General features: G+C 40.2%; 1 protein-coding gene across 2 annotated transcripts in view; it reads left to right on the forward strand.

Annotated features, from left to right (window-relative positions):
• PRDM5 (PR/SET domain 5) overlaps positions 1 to 24,544 on the forward strand; it is a 196,796-nt gene that overhangs the window by 37,470 nt on the left and 134,782 nt on the right. For both annotated transcript variants that reach the window (XM_035029313.1, XM_035029314.1), the window contains exon 3: positions 20,031 to 20,153. In XM_035029313.1, the coding sequence (XP_034885204.1) occupies positions 20,031 to 20,153 (123 nt within the window). The remainder of the gene's footprint in view (positions 1 to 20,030; positions 20,154 to 24,544) is intronic.

Here is a 24,544-nt window from a genome sequence, read left to right on the forward strand (position 1 = left end):
GGGTGAGTCCCATTCTAACTTGGCTTGGCCCCCAGAAACCATGCTCAACCTTCTTAGTTGCTTTGCCTGCTGGGCACAAGTGGACGTGCGGCTTCAGGATTGCCCCTGTGAGGTACCTGAAGTGTCTTGACTGTCCGACACTGGCTGAGGAAGGAACTCCTGCCCTGTATTTCTAATTCTACAACTGGTGAAGACAACGTGGCTGCTTTATCTCCAGATCATTCTCAGCGCAGTGCTCTAGGCAGCCACCGTGGATCAGAATTGGCGTGCAAGCTGAAAGCTTTTCCCTATCTCTGTTTTAATATGTTTTCGGGTTTGTGTGGCACAGGCCTTGACTTCCAGGGTGGCCTGAGCCAGGGCCCTGGGCAGGTTAACAGGGAGATGCAGAAGGTTTGGCCACATGCTTTCGGTCACCAGATTTGGCACACAGTCCACTTCGGATATCCCAGTCAGTTCATCAGGGGGGCCTCTTGACATCACCAAAGGCCAAGAACACTGTCCATCCACTGCTTGCTAGAGAAGAGAGCCCATCCACAGCCCAATGTTGTGACCTGCTGCCTGAGAGACAGATGATTATGCTGCCCGCTCCACAGGCCACACTTAGAGCAGGAACCTTCTCCTTCCTCTTCCTTACAAGGCACTGCCATTGCCTCATGAGCAGTGGTTCTAGTCCCAGGCCCTGGGCAGTAGGAAAGACAGAGAAACCTATAGCCAGGGACTAGCTTTCTCAGGTACCTACAAATGCCTCAGTACTGGACAAGAGAATGAAAGACATTTTCAGAACAGGGTTAAATAATAGTGGTGTGATAAGGAATCTTGTCTTATTCCTGATTTTAATGTCAGCGTTTATGTGTTTCACCATTAAGTATATTGGCTGTGATTTAAATTGGCTATTATTTTCATACTGAAATTGTTAGGAATGCAGTGACAAGTGAAACCAGTCAAATGGAGTTAAGTCAGATGTTTCGTTTTTAAAATCTTCTCTTGAGATTTTGAAGCAGATATCCCATTTTAAATTCTACATATTTATCTCTTCTTCATCTAACAAGTAAAGACAAAGAAAAGATAACATTTTACTACCTTCGCTTCCTACTCCCACTTTCCAAGTTTTGTTGATCTGTGATGAAAGTCTAATATTAGTGTGGACTTCATATATTAATCTTCTGATTCAATAATAGAATTTTTTACTGTTGGATTTTTGAGTTCCTGATTTTGATCACTTGGTCGATTGGGAAAACCTTCATCAATGAAAGTAACTCCAAATTTGGATAAACATTTTATAAAGTGTAGATAATAGCCCAAGATGCACGAGGAGCTAATAAGAAAGCACCTATTTAAATTAGTTTCTATCTGCAGTCCCAGAAAAAATAATACACTTGGTGCTGAAATAAAAGCTGTTCTTGCAGAAACTGTTTATTAGTTTTTGAGAAGTCATGGAGAGTAGGGCAAGAAAGTCCCCAGTGGGGAAAAGGTAGATTTTGGAAATGATCAAGTTCTTCAACTACAGAATTTTGGAATGAAATACCAGACACATTGCTTGAGAGTAGTTAAGTTAGGAAAGTGGCAAACACTAGAAACTGGTAGGGTATAATAGAGCTTTAGTTAGGTCAAATGTTTAATGTTTAATGGTTATGTAAGCCCAGAAGAGGCTTGCAAATCTGAAACTCGATACCCATTAAACAGCTCCCCGTGTCTTCCTCTCCCCAGCCCCTGGTAACTATCTTTCCACTTTCTGTTTCTATGAGTTTGGTTACTTTATTTATTTATTTTTATTTTTTTAAAGATTTTATTTATTTATTTGACAGAGAGAGACACAGAGAGGGAACACAAGCAGGGGGAGTGCAAGAGGGAGAAGCAGGCTTCCCACTGAGCAGGGAGCCCGATGAGGGGCTTGATCCCAGGACCCTGGGATCATGACCTGAGCCAATGGCAGATGCTTAACGACTGAGCCACCCAGGCGCCCCAAGTTTGGTTACTTTAGATACCTCATAATAAGTAGAATCATACAGCTGACTTCTTTCGGTTTGCATAATGTTTTCAAGATTCATCCATGTTCTAGCATGTGATGGGATTTCCTAACTTTTTAAAGCTGAATTTTATTTCATTGTATGTATACACCATATTTTGTTTATCCATTCATCTGTTGATGGACATTTGGGTTGGTTCCACTTCTTGGTTATTACGAATTGTTCTGTTATGAACATGGGCGTGTGGACCTTTTTTTTTTGAGATCCTGCTTTCTATTCTTTTGAGTGTGTACCTAGAAGTGAGTTTACTGGATTTTTTTTTTTTTTTAATCTTTTTAGGAACCTCCATAGTATTTTGTACAGTGGTTGCACCATTTTACAATCCCACCAGTGTTGCACAAAGGTTCCAATTTTTCCACATCCTTGCCAAAACTTGTTAGTATTTTTTAAATAGCAGCCATCCTAATGGGTATGAAGGATAGATAATGTTTGAAGATATATAGTTGATATTCAAAAGCTGTTAGTAAAGTAGAGTGATGGACCAAATGCTTATGTGATGAAGTATGGCTAAATGTAAAGCCAATTTTTGAAGTTTAAGATGGGGGATACCAGACTTGATATTGATTCAAATGCAAGTGTCTTAAGGGTTTACTTGATTTATATGGACATTTTGTTTAGCAGTATTACGTGGCAGCTAGATCAAAAACCCAGCCTGCAATAGAAGAAGTAGAGTGTGGAGATCATGGCAGAGAATAGTGCTGTTGTACTGTGCACTGGTCAGATTGTATGAGGAGGGTCATGTCACGTTCTGGGTGTTAGTTATGGATCCAGAAATTGGTGAACAGCTGACATTCAACAGAGAGCAGCCATACACAGAAGGGGTTTAGAAACTGTGACCTCTCAGTCAGTTGAGAGAACTGGGGTTCTTAACCTGAAGAAGACTAGAATCATACTTGTCTTCATATGATTTAACATGTTGTCATGAGGAAGATGGTGGCGGTTTAGTTTTCCTGTTTGAGGACAGAGCTAAAAAGCAAAACAAAACAACACAACACATGTGGGACTGGAGAGAAGCATGTTTCTAATGAACATGAGATAACCTTTTCTGTCAGAGGGGTAGAGTTCCCCTTTGAGGGAAGTGTTTGAGCTTAGCCTAGGAGGAGATAGAAGGGGTGCTGTGCAGGATAGTCCTTTGCTAGATGGAAACCCAGCAAGATGGAGCTATGTAAAAACTGTTAGTTCCTTCTTTGAGCAAAAGAGACTGAGAAGCTAGAAAAAAAACCAGTTGCATTCACAAAAAGCCTGAAATCTAGTAGTGTCCATTTTTGCCTGCCCAGTCTGAACCCTACCTAGAACTCTGAGCTAATAAATTTTTCCATTAGGAAGAGTCTGGAGTGCCAAGAGTCCACTCTGGGTTGATGGTGACCTACAGTCTTTTTCCAGCGTGCCTCCAAGTGCTATACAGATCCCAAGACCTGACCCACTGCTAACCTCTCTACACTTGTCCTCAGAGTTCCTGCTTCACACTTAACTCTTTCATTATAATTTTATAGTACTTTCCCCTCCCCATATGTGCCTTTGCCTCTGCTAGTCTCTTTACTTGGACCATGCCCTTCTTTCACTCCATTCCTGCCTCTTATTCCTGCCAGGCTGATGTAGGGGCTTCTCCTCACTGCTCTCCGAATACTTAAGGCAGGCTACTGTTCTGACTTTACTGCACTTTAGGGTATCTGTCCCCACATGCTGGACTGTGGAATAATAGAAGAGTTGAGTATGTGTATTTTTTTCAGTTTAGGCCATAACATTATATTGTTCTAGAAACCTTCAACCTTAATCTGGTTGAAATGTGTAGGCTGAATCTCGGAGTCAGAGGTTAGCTGAACCTCTCCCCTCCCTCCTGCTTCTCCTCTTCCTCTTCCTTCACTTTCTTCCCCTTTGCTCCTCCTCCTCCTCCTTGTTCATCCTTTCCATTTCTTCCTTCCTCTTTTGTCTTTCCTTCCTCCCTCCTCTTTTTAAAAAATGTGCAGTCTCCTTACACAGTGTTCTCATGCAGAGTTTGGCAGGCTTTTTCTATTCTGTAATTCACTCATCCCTTAACCAAGCCTGAGTATTTCCAAGACCTCAGATGTGTAGATCCTAACAGAGATTCCAGATCACTTTTGTGTTGACATGAGGATTTTTTTTTCAATATGGAAAATGAGGTTCAAACATACCTTGTTCAATTTCTACACATTTGTCTTCTTATTTACTTGTCTTTCTAGTTTTTTTGTATTTGTGCCAGACTCCTGATGCCAGCCATCTGTTGATTCTTTAGTATTATAGCAACACAGGCTCTGTTTGTATTCAGGGTAGTTTGCATTTTTATGTTTGCCAAAACGTTTTGCTGTTATTATGTGGTAAATTAAACGTGAGAACAACGGGCAGGATAGAAGTCTCTTTATGAGCAGCTTGATGGATTTGTATCTAAGTATATAAGCTGTTGTGTGGTTACTCAGTTTTTGGTCTGTTTTAGTAACAAATTGTAGCTCTAATTTATGTTTAATATAAAAAAGGAGATTTAATGAATTTTCCCTTAAGTTAGGTGTGGTATTTTCTACAAGTCAAAAACACTAGCATTCATGTAACTTCTTTGTATGCAGTGGAGGCTCTCCAAACATTGTTGAAAGTTTGCATAAAATTATACTTGAGGAATTCCATGTTTTCTTTTTATATAAAGAAGATTAATGTTCATGGACTTGAGTGAATTCCATCTAATGATTTGGCCTATAATTCCTTTACTGTATGATAAATGACTATTCTGAAAGTGCTTTGTTCTTTGAAGAATTTTTAGGATAGCTTAGATAATTAAACCTTTGATGTGCATATTTGTTACTTTTTAACTTTTGATTAACGAATCATGTTTTCCCAAAATCTTCCCTTCTGTTAGGCCCTAGAGATCAGTCAAAACACATATTCTTTTGTCCACATTTAAGATGGCTTTGTATTTTACGAATCTCATAGAAATTTCAAACCCAAAAGAGGGCTATGTTGACATAATGCCAGGATTTGCAAGTTGTCTCCAATTTGCATATTAATAAGTAGATTGCAGGTAACCTGGAGAGGAATATATTCTTGTGTATAGAAGAGACTGTAGATCTTAGTATTATTTCCTATTTTTTATCTATGGACGTCACTTTCAGGTCAAAGGGAGTGTGGGAGTAGTTCTCCACAAAAAAAATCTGTTTGTTTTTTTTTTTTAAAGATTTATTTATTTGTCAGAGAGAGAGAGCACAAGCAGGGGAAGTGGCAGGCAGAAGGAGAAGCAGGTTCGCCGATGAGCAAGGAGCCCGATGTGGGACTCAATCCCAGGACCCTGGGATCATGAAGGCAGACACTTTCCCGACTGAGCCACCCAGGAGTCCCAGAAAATCTGTTTTCTTAAGAGTTGTAGTGCTCAGCAGCCCTTTTATATAAGAGTACCTGCTATCCATGCAACCATTTACAGATTTAGCACGTTCAGGACCTCTGTTCCCACATTTCTTTAATTCTGTGGCATTGCATTTTCCTTTGGTACCATTGCCAGAGCACCTGTCATCCTAATAAATTTATCACATCTCTATAGAGAGAAAGGACTCTAACGGGTTTTCTAAGCACTCTTTTTTACTTCTAGGTTCATAGACCTTTATATGGAAATCTGAACTCCAAGAAGCTCTGAAAACCAAATTCCTTAAAACCAAAGCTCTGAAAACCAAATATAAGTAAGATATATATCTTATTTAGCAGCAAAACCTGACTTGAACTTGTGTAAGGCTGTTTGTAGCCTTTTGCTTTTATCCTATTTAGCATGACTATTCATGGATTTAGTGCAGAAATATGAATGTGTCTGATTATGGGATGGTGTTCCAAACTCTGTAGAAAATGTTATGTAAACAGTATATGCACTATATTATCTTTCTAAAATAAATTTAAAAAAATCAGCTTTCAGAAACATCTGGTTAAAGAATTGTGATGTTGGATAGGAACATTTCCAATTTCTGTTTAGGTAAAAGCTCAAGAACTATAGGTATTTCTATAGGAGAAAACCATTAAAGGTAAGTATAATAGGCTAACAATATATGAGTAAAGCAGTAAGTAGGTTTTAGAGTCAGTAAGGAACTCTTTGTTATTGAAAAAAAAATGTTATGTATATTCGTGAGACAGAACATGATACTACCCACATGTATAAGTAGTTCTGTTTGCAGGAGTTCATTGCTTCCGACATCCTGATGTTGTCTGTCTCCCCCAGTGAACACATTTGGAAGGTGATGTCATGGGTCTAGTGAGCTGATCATGAGAGTTTAATATTAGAGTTTTTGTGTATGCACAGAACAAGTTTTTCTCACTTGTGTTAGCAGTTGCCAGTGAAGTGAGATATCTCTGGACAAAGAAGGTGTTGTTAACGGGCGCCTGGGTGGCTCAGTCGGTTAAGCGACTGCCTTCGGCTCAGGTCATGATATGAGTCCCGGGATCGAGTCCCGCATCGGGCTCCCTGCTCGGCAGGGAGTCTGCTTCTCCCTCTGACCCTCCTCCCTCTCATGCTCTCTCTCTCTCAGTCTCTCTGTCTCAAATAAATAAATAAAAAAAATCTTAAAAAAAAAAAAAAAAAGAAGGTGTTGTTATCACTTTGTAACTTTAGGTGAGTTATCTTTAAAAGTAGTTTGTTGCAAACTTAAAAACGCTCCTTCAAGGAAAGCCCTAACTTTGTAAGCACACTTTTAAAAACCTTCAACCAATATTATATAGTACCTTTTGAGCATGTTTCCCCAACTTCTTCTCTTTATTATGTTCTACATCTGTATTTTTAATGGTTTATTATGTCTTTACGAGGTGAAAAAGTAATAGAAAAATATTTATGGTCGGTGGTTTCCTTGTGTGTTAAATTCTTGATGCGAGTTTGATGTCTCTGTTATACTGGTGAAAGGACACTGGCAGCTGTGTAATAAATGTAAAAAAAAAACATAATTGAAGGTTTAAGATCTGGGAAAAACTGATGAAATGGGGAATGCAGAAACATGTTTTTTTTTTTTTAATTTTAGGAGGGGAACTGATTATGTCTGTAATGCAAGAATTAGCGTTAAAATTTATAAATAATACGTAGTAGGTCCCTTCTCTATTCTTTTCCTCCCTTCCTTCATTTAATATAAGACTAAATCTCTTACATTAAACATTTATATTATGCTTAAAGGCATTTGCATTATTTTTATATAACTAATATGCAGATTGTAAATCACCATTTATCATCTCATCTGAAGTGAAAGAAGCAAGACAGTGAGGGTGTCCCTTGGTCAGACCGCTTCAAGGAGCTGGAATTTGGCCAACAGCCTGAAGCAGCTTGGAAGCAGATCCCTACAGGGTCTTCCCCATAAACCTTAAGCAGCGAATCCAGGCCCACCCATCGAGACTTCTGATCTACAGAACTAGGAAGTAAGAAATGAGCATTGTTTTAAGCTATTCTGTTGGTGGTAATTGTGGTGCAGCAGTAGAAAACGAATACAGGTTTTGGTACCAGGAGTTGGGTATTTTCTACTTTTGCCTGTAACAAATCACCACACACTTAGTGGCTTAAGACAGCATTCTTTTTTAAATCTTACTGTTCTGTAGGTGAGAAGTCTGAGCGAGTTCTCTGCTTAAGGTCCTTCAAGGCCATGGCAAGGTGTTGCAAGGCTGCATTCTCATCCGGAGGTTTCGATGATCAGTTTGTTTCAAGCTCATTCTGGTTGCTGGCTGAATTCAGTTCCTTGAGGTTATGGGACTGAGGTGTATGTTCTGTTGCTGACTGCTGGTCAGAGGCAGCTTTCAGGGTTCCCCATCGGGCTGCCTTGTATCCCTGCCATCTCAGTAATGGAAAATCCTTCTCATGTCAAAGCCTTCTCATGCTTCCTGGCTCTCTGACTTCTCTGCTCACCAGCCAGAGAAAATTCGAGGGTTTTAAACAGCTTGAGTGATTAGTGAGGCTCCCCAAGGGTATTCTCCCTTTTGTGATATAGCATGATCAGAGGAGTGATAACTCACTGTCCTCACAGGCTCTGCCTACACTCAAACTGGAAGGTATTCTCAAGGGTCATGAGGAGTGATTCTTAGAATTCTGCTTACCAGTTGGCAACTAGGGACCAAGGTTGTCAGGATATTGAGTTAGTATAATGTGGTGGGCTCTGGAACCAAACTGCCTTGGTTTGAACACTAGCATCAATACTTAACTAGCTGGGAAACCTTAGATAATTTATTCTGATTGTGTTTCAGTTTCCTTATCTGTTAAATGTGGTTAATACATAGCACCCACCTCATGGGGTTGTTTTGAGGAATATATTGTATATTATGTGTAAAGGTGCTTATTAGCCAAGTGTGTGACACATAATAAACACTCAATAACTGTTAGCTGTTATTACTATCCTTATTTGTTCTTTAAAGCAGGATCCTTTTATGTTTCAGTTTTCAGAGAATGACTTTGACTAAATACAAAGCATATGTTCAGTAGAAGTAACATGATACTGATCCAGATGGGAGACTTTCATCATTATGGAATCTGACTGACGTGAGCATCTCTCAGATGGAAGCGTGAGCGCCATTGCCTGCTCCAGACAGGGGATATGTGCTTTGGACAGCCTGGGCCATGTGTGTATGGGGGTGTGCCTGTGTTTGGGTCAGTCTCAGCCTATGGATAGTAGTGCTGGGCATCCCGGAGGAATGCCTGAGGGAACTCACCTGGGTCCATGCTACCTTTTGGCTAGCCTCCAGAGACATTTCCCCAACCTGGGGACAATGTTGTGGCTGGACTGGTCCTTATGGTTCTTATTATGATTGCAAGATGAACCTCAGCAACAACCATCAGGGAGCTTCGAAAAAATGTTTATTACTTGTGGGTTCTGGAAGGGTACATGGCATACCAGTGAGGTCCTGGGGATTGAGAGAGAGTGTGTGAAAGAGCGTGAACATGGGGTTCTGCCTTTATTGGAGTTGAGGGTGGGGTGTCTAGGGTTTTGTGGGCTCACTCTTTATGAATTCAAAACATAAGAGTGGGTGAGGATTAAAGCATGGGAAGGGAAAAACAAGTGGTCAGAAGGTCAGTTATCTATGTCAACCAAAGCTCTCTAAAAAGAGAACTTTATGGGTGAGACAGCCAGGCTCTTTAGCTCTGTGGCTGTCAATGTCTTCATTCAAGATGGAGATCTTTGAAGTAGATGTGGAGGCAATCAAATCTTAGTGTCAGGCATTTACATTACAGTCAGAAAAACTAATTGTCAGGTGCTCACACTGAGACCTCAGTGCGGTGGGAAGAGGGTAGAGTGGCTTGAGCTGAGATGAGACAAGGGTAGATGAGAATCCAGGAGATTGTTCAATGAGGAGGGTCTAAAATGATGCCTGGGGAGTATAATCCACCATTCTGGTTACACATCCCAGAGAAGTGGGACTGATGGAATGTAGAGGACCAAGGAGTTCCAGCTACCAGGGCAGGACTGGCCTTCATCTGGCCTGGGGCAAATCCAACAGTGCAGGGCTGCAACTCTGTCAAAAAAAAAAAAAAAAAGGTTGGAATTGAGGAAAAAGAATCCAGTGACTAGAAGGACTACACTGGGTATAAAACAAGCTGGGTAGGAGGGCAGTCATTTAGGGACTAGATTGGGAATGAGAGGTTGTCCCATAGGAGGAACAAATCAAAAATGCAATTTTAGGATTTTGCGATACAGAGTCAGAGTAGTGTCGATGTCAGGGTTGAATCGGCAACAGCAGACTGGATAATTTCAGTGTCTGTCCATGTTCTTAAACAGTCCATGAACTGGACTCAGAGGTGAGGAGATTGGAGAGTGAGGACTGAGGGTCCCCAGTGGTGGAGTCGGAGGGCCCACCCAGGTGGCCCAGTTAGGCCCGCATCTCTGGAAGGGACCACAATTCCTGAAAGATCCCTTGGAGTGCCCAAGAGTCCTTTTCTGAAGGGCTCCCCTTCAGGGTGAGTTCTTGGTTCCATCAACTCCCTGGGCCCCTGGATATGTAATACCAGCTGCAAGAACATCCGATCAAGGGAAAAGCCCCAGCTTTTTTTTTTTTTTTTTTTAATCAGAAAGCAGCCTCTATTGCAATATTTGTGTCCAAGGTTTGGACAGCATTCCTTGCCAGGCCTTTGGTTGCCAGAGCAGTTACTGGTGCCAGATGCAGCTTGGTCTGTAATGGGGAGATATTCCAAGTCCACTGACCCTGCCTCCTGGCAACATGAGACTTTTGGCAGAATTCTTGAAAATGAGCTACAGTAAGAGAAGCATGTACAACATAGATATGTGGCCCCTTTTGAGCCAGTTCTTCTGTTTATGTTTGGATGATAGGAAGTAAGAGCTTTAGCTAGAAATTTTGAGTGAGGAACCTAAATGTTTCAGGAGCAAGTAGAGATCACCTTCTTGGAGAAGACTTCTTTTTCTGAACACTCCTTAACTCAGGTGGTATGCTGCAAATCACCTTTACTGATACTGTTCTGTGACATGCAAGGGCCTTCTGTGAATTATATGTGAGGGTCATATTTTGCCATCTCTCCACTGTGTCATGATACGACTCAAAGATGGAGAGTCGTGAGTTGTTGGCCAACCAACCTGATGGGCTAGATGTGTGGAAGGAAGATTTGAGAATTGTCTACTTTCCTCTTTGTTACATATAGCATGTATATTATTTAAATTCTGTGTCTGTATTCCTTCCTGTAATTACCTGAAATATGCCTGTCTGTATGGTTTTGTCTACTTTGGAATCAAAGCTTCTAGAGGGATAGTCTGTCATATTTTCTCCTTCTATACCCTATTTTTCTGATATTAGATACCAACATTCAGGGCTCCTAAATCAACACTTACCACTCATCTTTCATTCTCTCCTTAACTCTGGTTTTTAATTCCAAAGGACCTTTCTCTTTAGGTCTCCTTTTTATATATGAAAGTTCCCAAGTTGAATGCTAGGCGTATCTCTTCCTGTTTACTGTTTCTTTCCTGTAGACATTGGTTTTTCAATTCCTGTTAGTATCAGCGAGACAGTCGGCAGTAATTGGGAAACATTTATTGTCTTAAGTTCATTACATGAAGACAACTCATTTGGTCTGTATTAAGTTATGTACATTTTAAAGATGTGAATGAAGACAATATAATTAATTTAAATGGATTGAGTGGATTTAATTTTAATTGCCTGTAGAAAAACCATGTACTTTAAGAAAAAAACCTGAAAACAGTTTGACTATAGCAGTGGAACTTGGGTTAGATGATTGGGATCAAAGGAAAAGTAGATTTTTTTTTTTCATTTTTTTCTCCCTGTGGACTGCACTCTGCTCTTTGTTATTCAGTGTTTCCATAACCTTTGCCTAGAAGTTTCAGATACAAAGCATCTTATTCTAAAAATAGCATCAAAACTTTGATCTCTGGATCTTGGAGAATGTCACTGTTTTTATACAACCGACTATTTCCAATGATTTCATGTCTGATTAGAATTTTGCTACTCCAATTTGCTTATTATTATTTGGCACATTTTTTATACCCTTTTAATATGCCATAGGGAATGTTCTCCAGAAGCTGACTTCAAGGCTTTAAGTCTATGTAAGTTTCAAATCTATATTAAACAATGGGGCAACACTATAGTCTCATAAAATTAATTAGATTTGAAGTTTTGTGAATTGTTTCTGATGGATCTGATGGGTGTTACCAAACTGTCAGGAGACATACTGACTTTATTAATGTGGTTTTCTACTTTGTGAAATAACGCTTTACTTATAGAGAAGTCATCTGCCTTATGATCCTGAAAAAATCAAACAGTAAACAAATAAGCCACTAAGTTGTCAAAATAGATGCCACAGTATTCACACACTAACCCTTCCATATTCTTTACAGAAAACCCCTAAAGCAATGGGTATAATAAGCTAATGTCGGATGAATTTACTTTATTCTTTTTAAAAAGATTTTATTTATTTATTTACTTATTTATTTATTTACTTACTTATTTATTTACAGAGTGAGTGGGGGGAGAGGCAGGGAGTGGGGAGGAGCAGAGGGAGAGGGAGAGAGAGAATCCCAAGCAGGTTCCATGCCCAGGATAGAGCCCAATGCAGGGCTGGATCTTAGAACCCTGACATCCTGACCTGAGCCGAAATCAAGAGTCAGACGCTCAACCCACTGAGCCACCCAGGTGCCCCTACTTACTCTTTATGCATAAAAAACTTGTCTATCCAAAATGTCACTGAAATCTGAATACCTGAACATGTTTGTAAAACTATAGAAAGGGACAATGGCTACACTGTGAAGGGACAATGGCTACACTGTCTCATAAATTTACAGTGGAAAAGATGATACACTCTTTCAGTTTATTTCAGTTATTCCTTCTTTTAAAAAAATAGCTCAATTTTCAAAATAATGTGAAAGGCAAGGCAAGACTCAAAAAAGGAGTGCTTTTAAAAGTTTTACATTAAGTCTCTCATTACTCTCCTGAACTATTTTTGAACTTTCAAAGGAAATAAAGGCAACAGCAGTTTTTTTTTTTTTTTTTTAAGTGAATAAAATATTTATTGAGATCATCCCCAAATAAAAAGTTTCCAGCCCGGAATGCTCAATTGCCTAAGTATAGGTAGGATTTACCTACCTACGTAAACTCGACCGAGTTGCTCAGTTAAACTTGTCTTTGTGTCTGACTGTATCTCGAGAACGTGCTTGATGCAGGTCAGTTGATTATAAAGGCAACCTCAGTTAAATGTAGGATATGGAGCCAAAAAAGCCTTTGTGATTTGAAGTTGCATCAGTAGACGTGACGCCCAGATCGTGGGTCATACGGCCCTTTGTATGCCGTATCATGTCCTATGTTCAGAGAGCTTTGACAGATCCGTGTGCGTCTATAGAGCACAACGAGGAGAGCGAAGGAACCTAAATCACATCAGACAGGGAATGTGTTACTTGTCTTGTAGAAGAGAAAACAAAGAGAAGGGAGGACTCTTGCCTTCAGAAACCTGAAGGTCCATATGTGTAAGAGAAATTAAAACCACTGAAGAGGACAGAGCTGGAGTTGATGGCAGTTGGTCACAGAGCAACATGTACCACTTTGACTGAGGGTCAGAGTGTCGATTCAGCTGAAACGGTTACCTGGATTTGCTACTACGTTCGTTCTAAAGGCACCTGCTCTTACTTCGGGTGTTCAGGCAGAGGCTATTTGAATATGTGTTTGCATTTGAATCGCGGTTGTTAGGGTGTCATTCATGTTTGTTCCTTGGAAGAAGTTAGCATTGCAGAAAAATGGTACATATGTTCCCAGCTGTGCCATTGGACAGCAGGGCTTGTGTTGAAGGTGTCTGAGCCACCGTGAGCCTCTGTTCCCTAATACTTTGTGATTGCACATATCCATTGGTATACAGTGCTGTCCTGCATCTTAGAACTTCATTCGATGCTCGCACAGTCTCTGAGAGGTCGTGGAGCAGGGACTATCATCCCTGTTTTGGAGGTCAGGTCACCGTGGCTCAACCCCGTGAGAGGGAATGACTCACCCACAGTGATACAGTCAGAGCTTGCGTAACACCTCACTTTTTGATTCCTAGTCCGGCATTTTCCCCGCTCCAGAATACTTTTCTGACGTTCCTTTCAGCTTGACATATTTAGGGCACTAATTATTTGTAATGTAAAACAGACTTAATTTTTCACATCCATCCTCTTAAGTTATTTAACTTCCTGTGCATTATATTCTGAATGCTGTTCAGTTAAAGAGACTGGGATCTGTAAAAACCTCTTTTCTCTCTGTCTGCTTTTCCATCTGAAGATGGGGGATTCCATGGTTGGGGTGATTAGATAGTTTGGGAGGGGGGAGTTATAAGCAGATATGCCACAGTGATATGTGTGTGTATGTGTGTGTGTGTGTATGTGCGAATGTGTGTATAGCCCAAAGCAAGCAAGAATTTTATTTTTATTTATTTATTTATTTATTTATTTATTTATTTATTTTTTAAAGATTTTATTTATTTATTCATAAGAGACAGAGAGAGAGAGAGGCAGGCTCCCCGCTGAGCAGGGAGCCCGATGCGGGACTCGATCCCAGGACCCTGGGATCATGACCTGAGCCGAAGGCAGATGCTTAACCATCTGAGCCACCAGGCACCCGCAAGCAAGAATTTTAAAAGGAATCCCTTTGGAAAATCAACAGAAAAAAACCCCATGCCCTTTGTTTAGAAACCATAAATCACTAGTTTCCTAGTGACAATCCTTGCTGATTTCTGAAAGTGTGTCTCTTCGGCTTAAATCTGACAAAGTGGGGTGCCTGGGTGGCTCAGTCAGTTAAGCGTCTGCCTTCAGCTCAGGTTATGATCTCAGGGTCCTGGGATCGAGCCCCACATCGGGCTCCCTGCTCAGCAGCGAGTCTGCTTCTCCCTCTTCCTCTGTGATCTCTCTTGCTCTCACTGTCTCAAATAAATACATAAAAATCTTAAAAAAAAATAAATCTGACAATATTGTGCTGTCAGAACTGATTATGTGAGCACACTTGTTTTTTTGTGCCTCCATATATATCCTGAAATCTGTTTAATTAGACACTGAAGGCAGGGCATCTGACCTAACTTCAGTTCAAAACAATCACGGGAAAAAATGCCTGTAATTTAAATATAAAAATATGATGACATTGTATACTCTAAAGATATCCATACCTTAAATCTTAGTGCTTAAAATTAGTTCTTTGAGTGCTCGCTTTGGCAGCACATATACTAAAAAAAAAACTAGCTTCTTTGAAAAGCCTTGTTGAAAGATAGGAAGGGAAATATATTTTATTTAATAAATAAATCATATCACATACTGCGACTTCTCATTAAGGACATTATTACTATATATTTTGGAACCGACTGTACTTCACTGCCGTTAAATTTTACCATATCTTAAATAAAATTCTACTGGTTACATTTTTCCATGTCTGGGGACAAATATGACTGATTAGCTTTGCCCTGGTGTCCTATTATATAGTGAGTAAAAAATTCCCCAGGCATTCAGAATAATAGAGTAAATAACGCTGTAGATTTTTTTTCTTGTAAAAATTAACTATCCAAATAATAAAAAGCTCTTCTGTCTATAGTTGACCCAGTTTAACACAGAAAATATTTAACTTTAAGGAAAGAAAATTTGTACTGGTAACCTATTGCCAGTTTTTTCCTTTTATTTATAAATTAAGGGGCGCCTGGGTGGCTCAGTTGGTTAAGCATCTGTCTTCGGCTCAGATCATGATCCCAGGATCCTGGGATAGAGCTCCACTTCAGGCTCCCTGCTTAGTGGGGAGCCTGCTTCTCCCTCTGCCCTCTCCCAGTCCCCCTGCTTGTGCTCTCTCCCTCACCCTCTCTGTCAAATAAATAAATAAAATCTTTAAAAAAAAACAAGTTAGGATTTTTTTCTTATTGAGCTGAATTTTTTTGTGTGTGTGATTTCGTCTCTTCTTTACTGGGTGGGAAGACAAAATCAAGTGTGACTTATATTTAGTACTACTAATCTTTGGTCTGAAAAAAGGGACAGATCCATAGTAGCACATTCTCTTGAACACTTCAAAAGTGTTGTCAGTAGCATTTAACAGAGACTAGAACCTGCCAAATTCCTACACAGTTCTAATTTACATTTAATATTAAGTGGCAAGTTCATAGACATATAAACAGCTATATGGAAATGTGAATATTTTCATTTTTATATGAGGGATTCTTTCCCTTTCCCACCTTAGCTAATTTTTTTTTTGTGTAACTGGCTTAGGAAGTCTGTGCAGATCAAACAGGGTTTGGGATTGAGATGGTTTTTACTGCAAGAGGAGAACATTCACTTCATTACAGGCCCCCAGGCATGCAGAAGACGATCCTCAGTAGGACAGTAACCAATACACTTCATTTTCGTGAAAATTCAAATAAAAGATGATGGTATTTGGAAGTCCACTTTTGACAGGGAAAAAAATACACTTTGGCTGCAGAGCTTAGTTAGATGCTAGAACATGATACTAAGAGGAATATCTTCTTTATTTGTTAGACTTTAAAAATGTTCAATTTATTACCTCAGGGTTCAGTATCAAATTAAAAATAGATAAATGGAGACTTTAATAGTAGCCATCTGGGGCGCCTGGGTGGCTCAGTTGGTTAAGCGACTGCCTTCGGCTCAGGTCATGATCCTGGAGTCCCTGGATCGAGTCCCGCATCGGGCTCCCTGCTCGGCAGGGAGCCTGCTTCTCCCTCTGATCCTCCCCCCTCTCATGTGCTCTCTCTCTCTCTCTCATTCTCTCTGTCTCAAATAAATAAATAAAATCTTTAAAAAAAAAATAGTAGCCATCTGTATGGAGAGTTTTTACTTGGTTTCTCTGGAGAGGAAGGATGGCTTAGATTATCTTTGAATGTCTCTTTTAGATATTTCATGAGGAGAATGCTGTGGTTAGGGTGGGAAGATACAAGTTATGTGTGCAGATAATCTAAGAGTTTCAGTGAAGTGTTGAAGACTGGGATAGGGGAATGAAGCATTTGAAAGTTGGAGAAGACAGGTAGCCTGCAAAGATTGTGAAGGAACTGAAAAGTCATTTGGGTAAAGGTGTTTAGAATAAAATAAACAGGCAGTGGGTCTGTTAATGACCACAAAAAATTATCTCAACTATGAATATGTAAGCAACTATAGTACATTACTGCTTATGATATAGTGTTGTTATGAGACTATAAGTAAAAGTGAACCAATATATAAATTTGGATGTATTGAGGGACACCTGGATGGCTCAGTCGGTTAAATGGCTGCCTTCGGCTCAGGTCATGATCCCAGGGTCCTGGGACCCAGCCCCACGTCAGGCTCCCTGCTCAGCGGGGACCCTGTTTCACCCTCTGCCTGCCACTCTCCCCACTGTAGTCTCTCTCTCTGACAAATAAATAAATAAATAAAAATAAAATCTTAAAAAAATAAATTTGGATGTATTGAAAGTGACAGGTATCATCGGAGTTTTAATGTGAAATTAAACTGTGCTTGTCTCTTAAGGTGTAATATGGTGTGAGAAGGTTATAGACAACCAGAGAGTGCTTACATCTAATGGACTGGAAATGAGTCACTAATAGTGAATAATTGGACATAGTTGGAGCCAAAGGGCCTGGGAGAAAGCTGAAATATACGAAGAACAAACAATGCCCCTGGTAAAATGTACTCACTGTAAATCATGGAGAAATCTTCGTTATATTTCACATCTTTGAAGAAAGAATTCCAAATGTCAAACACATCTGATATATACTGTACTTAATACCAGGCGACAAATGTCTGACTTAGAAGGGCCATTGACTAGTTTCTGTAAGTAGTGCAATCCTCTCAAACTGAGATATGTCACTGACAGAGCCATTGGTGTTTCCCCACATAAAATTAGCTGGATTGTGTGGATTTCAACAGTAGTGGTGTTACGGGTGAGAGAGAGTCTGTTGTGTGAATGGAGGTCTCAGTCCTTGGATTCCCCAGAAGATTTATGTGGGGATCTGCACTCCAATAAAGACAGCCAGAAGGAAAGTAGCAAGCACAAAGCAGTTCATTAAAGGGAATGAATACTCTCAAGGTGGGAGAGGGGGCAGATTCTGAGAGGTGGAACCTGCCCCTAGGTTGTTTTGGGATTGGGTATTACTGGGTCTCTCAGGGTGGGGAGGAGCTATGACTTACTGTGGGGTGGTCTCTAATGGAGGCTGCTTCCAGTCATTTGGGTAACTCCTCCTACAGGTTGGGAGGGGGCGTTTGACCCTATGAGGTTTATGCCAGAACCTTCTTGGCAGCCTTCTCCTTGGGGGGGAAGGGAGGCTGTATCCATAATGCAAATGCATTATAATGAACCTAGGGGTTACCCTGTGGCAGAGGTGGAGGAAGAGAGGGCATGTTCTGCACCTGTGGCTCTTGATCTGTCTGCCCCAAGGTCTTGGAAGCCACAAGGTCAGGATGTCATGCCCCTGGGGCTTTTAATGTGTAGCTTATTTATCACTGTCCTTGCCTCCCCCTCCTGTCTCTGTCATTCCCCTCCAAGGATTTGGGACTCTGCCTTAGGGATATTCCTTCTACTGCTCGAGTCTAGCTTCTGCCTATCAGTGGGCAGTGAGGCAGTGGGCAGTGAGGGTTCCGCCTTGAGGGGTAAGCAGGAATGTAGTACAATTTTCAAGTGTCTCCCAAAGGAGATCTTCTCACCATGAGGTTTTTTCAGTGAGAAGTTACAAATTTCCATAGCTTCACACCTCAACATGTGAGAGATAAATAGTAGGTGTTTATAGTCCTAAATTCTTCTTTTAGCAATTATAATATCAAATTTCAGATTTATAATTAAGCAATTATAATATAAAATATCAAATTATAATATTAAATAATAAATTCCTCCTCAGTGAGGTCTGGCATCTCATTAGTGAGATTTTTAAATGATTATTGAGGATGCTTTGGCATTGAAGAAAACAGGAATTGTTTGAGAAACATGGCAGTGAATGTATAAGGTAGTAGGAACAGGCAAACTATTTCTTCTGGACAATAGATGCTAAAATCCTGACATAAAAGTTTTTGTAGTGCGTGTAGCAGATTTTTCAATGTAAGTTTTTGGGGGTAACGTGACCTCTGTAGATGGCTTTCCTAGTCTGTACATCAGTGTGTGACTGGGCCTGTGTAGTCTGATCTGGATGCCCCTCGTTTTTTTTGGTTGGCTCCTTCTGTTCCACTCCCAGAGCCTTTCTCTTTGCCTTTTCTGTGCTGTTCCGTCCTCCTGGGAGCACTCTCTCCAGCCCTCCACTGGCCACTGGCCGGCACCTGCTTTCTTTAGAGCTCTTCTCAGGTCACCTCATCAGACAGACTATGCCCGACCCTCTTCTCTGAGATTGCTCTGCTCTGCTCAGTCTGCTTCTTCTAGCTCTGCATTAGTTGTCTTCACAGCTCTTCTCTTTACCTGAAGTTATATTCTATGCTTGTTTGTTCTTAAGTGCTGCGACGTTAAGCTTCATCTGTCTTGTTCACTGAAAGAGTCCCAGAGACTGAAGCTGTACCTGGCCCATGGCAGGAACTCAAGAGATTATGTCCAGGGAATGCATGATTGTCCAAATGTATCATGAAAATACATACCTTAGTAGGCTGGTTGTGCTGTATTTTATTAAATAAGATTTTGGAAATGGAGAATTTGTTTATCCCCACCCAAGTCTGCAAGGGTGAATTTATGTTCTTATATTTGTGTTACTTGGTGTTAGAGATCTGAAGTGCTAATCACTCATTTCCTTCTTTCCTCCTCCCCTGGATTTCAATTGAATATAAACACAGAGCGAGTTGAATGGAGATTGATATATGCATTATTAAACTGAGCAGTGCCTGATAACCTACAGTGTGGGGGCTTTGGAGAAGCTCCATTTGAAGCAACTTGGATTCACGAATGTCCAATGGACTACCCACTGTGTTGGCAGTCACCTCCCTCCCTCCAACCGAATCTTGAGTGGGTCTGACCAGGAGGCTTTATGGCATGAAACACAAGGCAGAGGGCCCACCATCCTCAGCAAGCCATGAACAGGCCATGAAAAGACAAAATGGAACCTGTTTTATTCATCAACTAGTTAAAATTGTGAAAATGTGGCTCAGTGGATGTCAGCTTCCATTGGTTTCATTAGCAAGTTCTCCTCATATGGAAATGATTCAGTAAACAGGTGGAGAGAGAAATTGAAAGGATTGCTCGAGCTCCACCCCCCTCAACTGGGAACAAAGCAGTATCACCCTCCTCTGTGGAAAAAAAGGGGACAGGTTGCAATTACGGTTATCCCCTGAGTGATTGCAGTTGCAACACATATATTAAAATATACCCACAAACAAATAATTTTAACCAGAAAAGAGCTATCAACACAGGATGTTTCTGAGAGTTGCTTGCAATTGTGAGTCATCTAGACATCTGCCAAATAAAATAGGAGGCTCTGTTTGTACGTATGTTTAAGGGGAAGAGTGGATGTTAATCCAGCATCATTTCAGCACCTGTCAATAAGAAAGGTATATACTTATGAAAAAAAATACCATATCCTACCCTTAATATGTTTAGTATAACTAATACTGACTTCAGGTACAAACTCAGGAGCTTTTTATGTTTCAGGTTCGTGGGAGTAATGGAGAAGTTCTATACATATTGGATGCCACCAACCCACGACACTCCAACTGGCTTCGCTTTGTTCATGAGGCACCATCTCAGGAGCAGAAGAACTTGGCTGCCATTCAAGTGAGCTTATTTGCTTCTTATTTGTACTATGCACTGTGAGGGGAATGAACTAATTTATAACTGCACTCCCTGTTTTAAATTTATTCCCAGTGATCTGCTTCAAATAACAGTAACTAACTCGTAAAGCAGAGAAATCTCTTCATTCAGCATATGCAGGAAAGGGGCAAGTCTGGTTGTAAATTGACACCAGATCACTCTCTTTATGAGAATTCTTGGGGGAATGAGTTACATGGTCTGATATTGTCCTTGACAGGTCTTGTTTTCAAGTACTTATAATTTATTCAGTGAACATTTATTGATGGTTTCTTTATTTGATCGTTTATTTGGCTCATAGTACAGTATTCTGTGTCATTATTTGGGAAAGGCTTCATGGAGAAGGTTTACTTGGGTATATCCCCATGACTGGATTTTGAGCTTCTTGAGGATAGTGTATTAGTCAGGGTTTTCCAGAGAAGTAGAACCAATAGGATCTATATATCTATATCTATATATCTATATCTGTATCTAAATCTAAATCTGTCAGAGAGAGATTTATTCTAAGGAATTGGCTTATGTGGTTATGGAAGAGTCTAGCCAAATCCAAAGTCTGCAGAGCTAATGTCACGCTTTGAGTCTAGAGGCCACGGGCTGCTGTAGAACAAGGAAGAACCAATTTCCCACTTCACATGCCATTAGGCTGGAAGAACAGATATTCCAGTTTGAAGCTCATCAAGCAGGAGAATTCTCTTATTTGGGGGAGGGTCACCCTGTTGTTCTGTTCAGGCCTTCAACTGCCTGGATGAGGCTCACCCACACTGTGGAGGGCAATTTCTTTCACTCAAGTCCATCTATTTAAGTGTTATTTTCATGCCAAAACACCGTCACAGAAACACCCGGAATGATGTTTGAACAACTATCTGGGAATCCCATTGCCCAGTCAAGTTAACACATGAAATTAACCGTCCTAAGTAGAAACCGTATTTTATTGAATTCTGTATCCCTCTATCCTAGTATAGTGCTGCACATAACATTGGGCTCTGATAGAAACTATGATTGAACTTAGGTGATTCCTTAGTAGAAATTAGGCCGAGAAGAGAAAAAGTTAAGGCAATAAGTTTTTAGAGGGGTCCTCTAATTAAAACTCTTTGATCAGATGATTAACAGAACAAAGAAACATTGCATTCTTTTGGGAAATTGGCTGATCGCATGTGAAAACACAGCTCCTGGTTCCTAAACTGCAAAAGAAGAAGCAAAGCTATGGTTGGCAGAAATGAGAGAAGGAAAAGAATAAGGGAACTAATGTTTCCTTAAGTTTTTACCATGTGTCCCGTTCTAGAAGCTTCATAAACGTCATGTCATTTACGCAAATCAGAAAAACTCTTAAGTTTAATAATTTGCTGAGGCTTGTGCTGATTTCACTCAATTATGAGTGTAAACCAACAGTCACAAGAGGGAAAATGCACAGAATTAGGTTTTAGAGTAACCAGAAAAGATCGTCATCTAGAATATAACATTTCCTGATGTTATTTGCTAACCAATGTTTTTTTCAGTACAAATAAGTATCGGATGACCAGTGTGATTACTGTCTTTTTTTGTCTGGATAAATGAGAGATGCCTCTTACGATCAGGCTACGTTGGGCTGGAAAAGAGGATCTTTCGGCAGTTAGAGATATTCAAGTCATTTTTCAGATTATCCATGACATACATTGATCCAACCACAGATGTCAACTGATCTTTTTAAATGTGTAGACGTTAACTTTTTTTCAAGTATTTTGTATTTTTTTTCGTGGTTTCCTGATGCAGTCATTTCACAGCATCCCCAGTTACCTCATAATTTTAATCTACAGACTCAGTTTTAGTGTTTCCTTGTGAATGTTACCGCTATCAAAAAGCCTACAGACCCATGAAATTTACTTTAGGCAAACCCATTGTGTTGTGTTGTTTCTTTATTATTGCGTTTTAGAGAATGTTATTCTATTTAAACTAGATTCTTTTCTCCTTATGCTTAAATGATAACTTTCACCTTTGCTCAGATGCCTTGTGTTCGAGACATTTCTTCCTATTGGCTGTTATTTCTGTAGCACCAGTAACTCTCTCCATTCGCCCAGCTTCCAAGGTGTCTCCCGCTCAGCTTTGAGTTTTGTGTCAGGCTCTCTCAGATAAGCCTTGTCGAAGAGTTCCCTTTCACTGTACATTTTGCTTGTAATGATCCCTTTAGGTAATGGACTACTATGTCAGTAGGTGTTTATCTCCATCTTCTCTTAACCCACATTCGCACCTCCATGCCCTATTACTTTATTTCATTATATAGGACCACCTGCATGTCTCTCTTTTTTAGTCACCGCAGTTGCTAAGACTTAGACAGTTCTCATGTTCATTTGGGTCTTCAGTACAGTACTGTTCTTCCGCTAGGTCAGCTGTGCTTCTTTCCTTGAAAGAAAGAAGGAATCTATGAGGGATGACTGTTGCAACTTTGATACTCCCAGAAATTATTATTTGATTTAAGAGGAGGTGAAGCAGGATGGGGTTAGAAGAGGATTCATAAACTAATTAGAGGCTCTGTGAAATTTCACCCTCAAATTTAATTAGAATCTGTTTGGAGGCCACTGGGAGAGTCTTTTGGTGCACAAGTGATGACAGTGCCTTTAATTTCTTTTAACATAGTTTTGGCCTTTCTTTAGAGGGGGGTGAGTGCACTCTAACCATGTTACTTGCCATGGAGCACAGTATGGATCTTTGGTAGCTCCCTTGGTGGAGCGTCTGTTTTACTTGAACGGTAGCTGGAGTAGCAGAACGTTCAGGGTTCAAAATCACATCTGAGCTAGGGGCAGAGGACATAATAGTTGGGTCACAAGGCTGACGGTGATGTCAGCCTTCTGATTTGTTGGGATAATCTCCTGAGGGTTGCATTCCAGAAACATTGAGTTGGTAGGAGAAGATCATAATGTTTCCTGCATAACATTATGAATCACTTACATTCCAAATTGTATCTGAAATTTGGGGTATTCAGGAAATTTTTTATTTGAGCTGTATGTCCCAGGAGTGGAGTAAATGAGAAACATTTGTGGCTATGTGGCTTGCTTGGTGGAAAACGTCAATACTTGGTCCAATTTTTTTGGACAAGGGATTAAGAATTTGAGGTCTGTTTGGCAGAGGATTGGAACTCTTTTTTAGAGACTTAGTTTACTTGTAGTTTTGCAATTTATTTGATTTTGGAAAATTTGCTTTGGAAATGATGATTTAAATATATGAATTATTGAAGGATCTCGTAAGCAAAACAATTCTTCCCACATGCACACATTTCAGAATAATTAGTTGAACTGTATGTTTAGACTTCTGAAAAATATTTCCAACTGAACCAGAAAATTCTAACCGTGAAAGATGTGGCTTAAAATGAACCAAAAGAATTCTTAGACCCCATAAAAAATGGGTGATTCTTATTAAATATTAATTTTATTACAGCAAAGGAAAAAAATGTAATATTTGAAAAAATATTTGACCTACTCAGGGTTTTACAGGATTTTAAAAATTTCTGCTCTTTTCATAGAAAATTATTTATTTAGGTACAGAATTTTGTCATTCAAAGTTGACACTGAATTCTTGGGAAATTTCAGAGATATATTTAAGGACATATCTCCAGGCATCCCTTCCCTGGGACTTTTTTTGCAGTATATTATCAATATAAATGAAAAGGTGGCTTGGTGTTATAAGAAAAAGGAGCATGTGGAAAAACATTTGGGTTTTGGTACACCTCACGAGGGATGTCAGGTTGTGGGGATGGCCTAAATAAGTTGAGAGAGCACTAGGTATTGAGCCAGACTTGTGATGTCAGCACGGCTTTGTCCCAATTCTGATGTCAGTTTAGTTTTCCTGTTACCAGGAGAGCTATTTTATTACACATTATTATCTCTCCTTCCTCTGCCTTGTGCGAGAATGGACAGTCTTAGGCAGTCTATCCTGGAGTCTTCTGGTGACATATGATATTTCAAAATGGCAGAGCTGGAAGATCAGATGTGGATTCCCTAGGAGAGAAGCAACTTGAATGTTTTTAAAGCACAGACAAGACTTTCTCTGTTGTCATCAAGACACTGAGATCCACAGGTGTCTTTTTTTTTTTTTAAAGATTTTATTTATTTATTTGAGAGAGAGCAAATGAGAGAGAGCACATGAGAGAGGGGAGGGTCAGAGGGAGAGGCAGACTCCCCGCCGAGCAGGGAGCCTGATGCGGGACTCGATCCAGGGACTCCAGGATCATGACCTGAGCCGAAGGCAGTCGCTTAACCAACTGAGCCACCCAGGCGCCCCACAGGTGTCTTAAATGGTGTTGATGCAGCATTCAAATTGCAGTCTTATCAACCTAGCAACCAAGCAACCAAAAAAAGAAAAAAGAAAAAAAAAGAAATATCAAAAGG

The sequence above is a fragment of the Mirounga leonina genome, unplaced genomic scaffold (assembly GCF_011800145.1).
Source record: "Mirounga leonina isolate KUSES-001 unplaced genomic scaffold, KU_Mleo_1.0 Mir_234, whole genome shotgun sequence".
In the NCBI taxonomy this organism is placed as follows: domain Eukaryota; kingdom Metazoa; phylum Chordata; class Mammalia; order Carnivora; family Phocidae; genus Mirounga; species Mirounga leonina.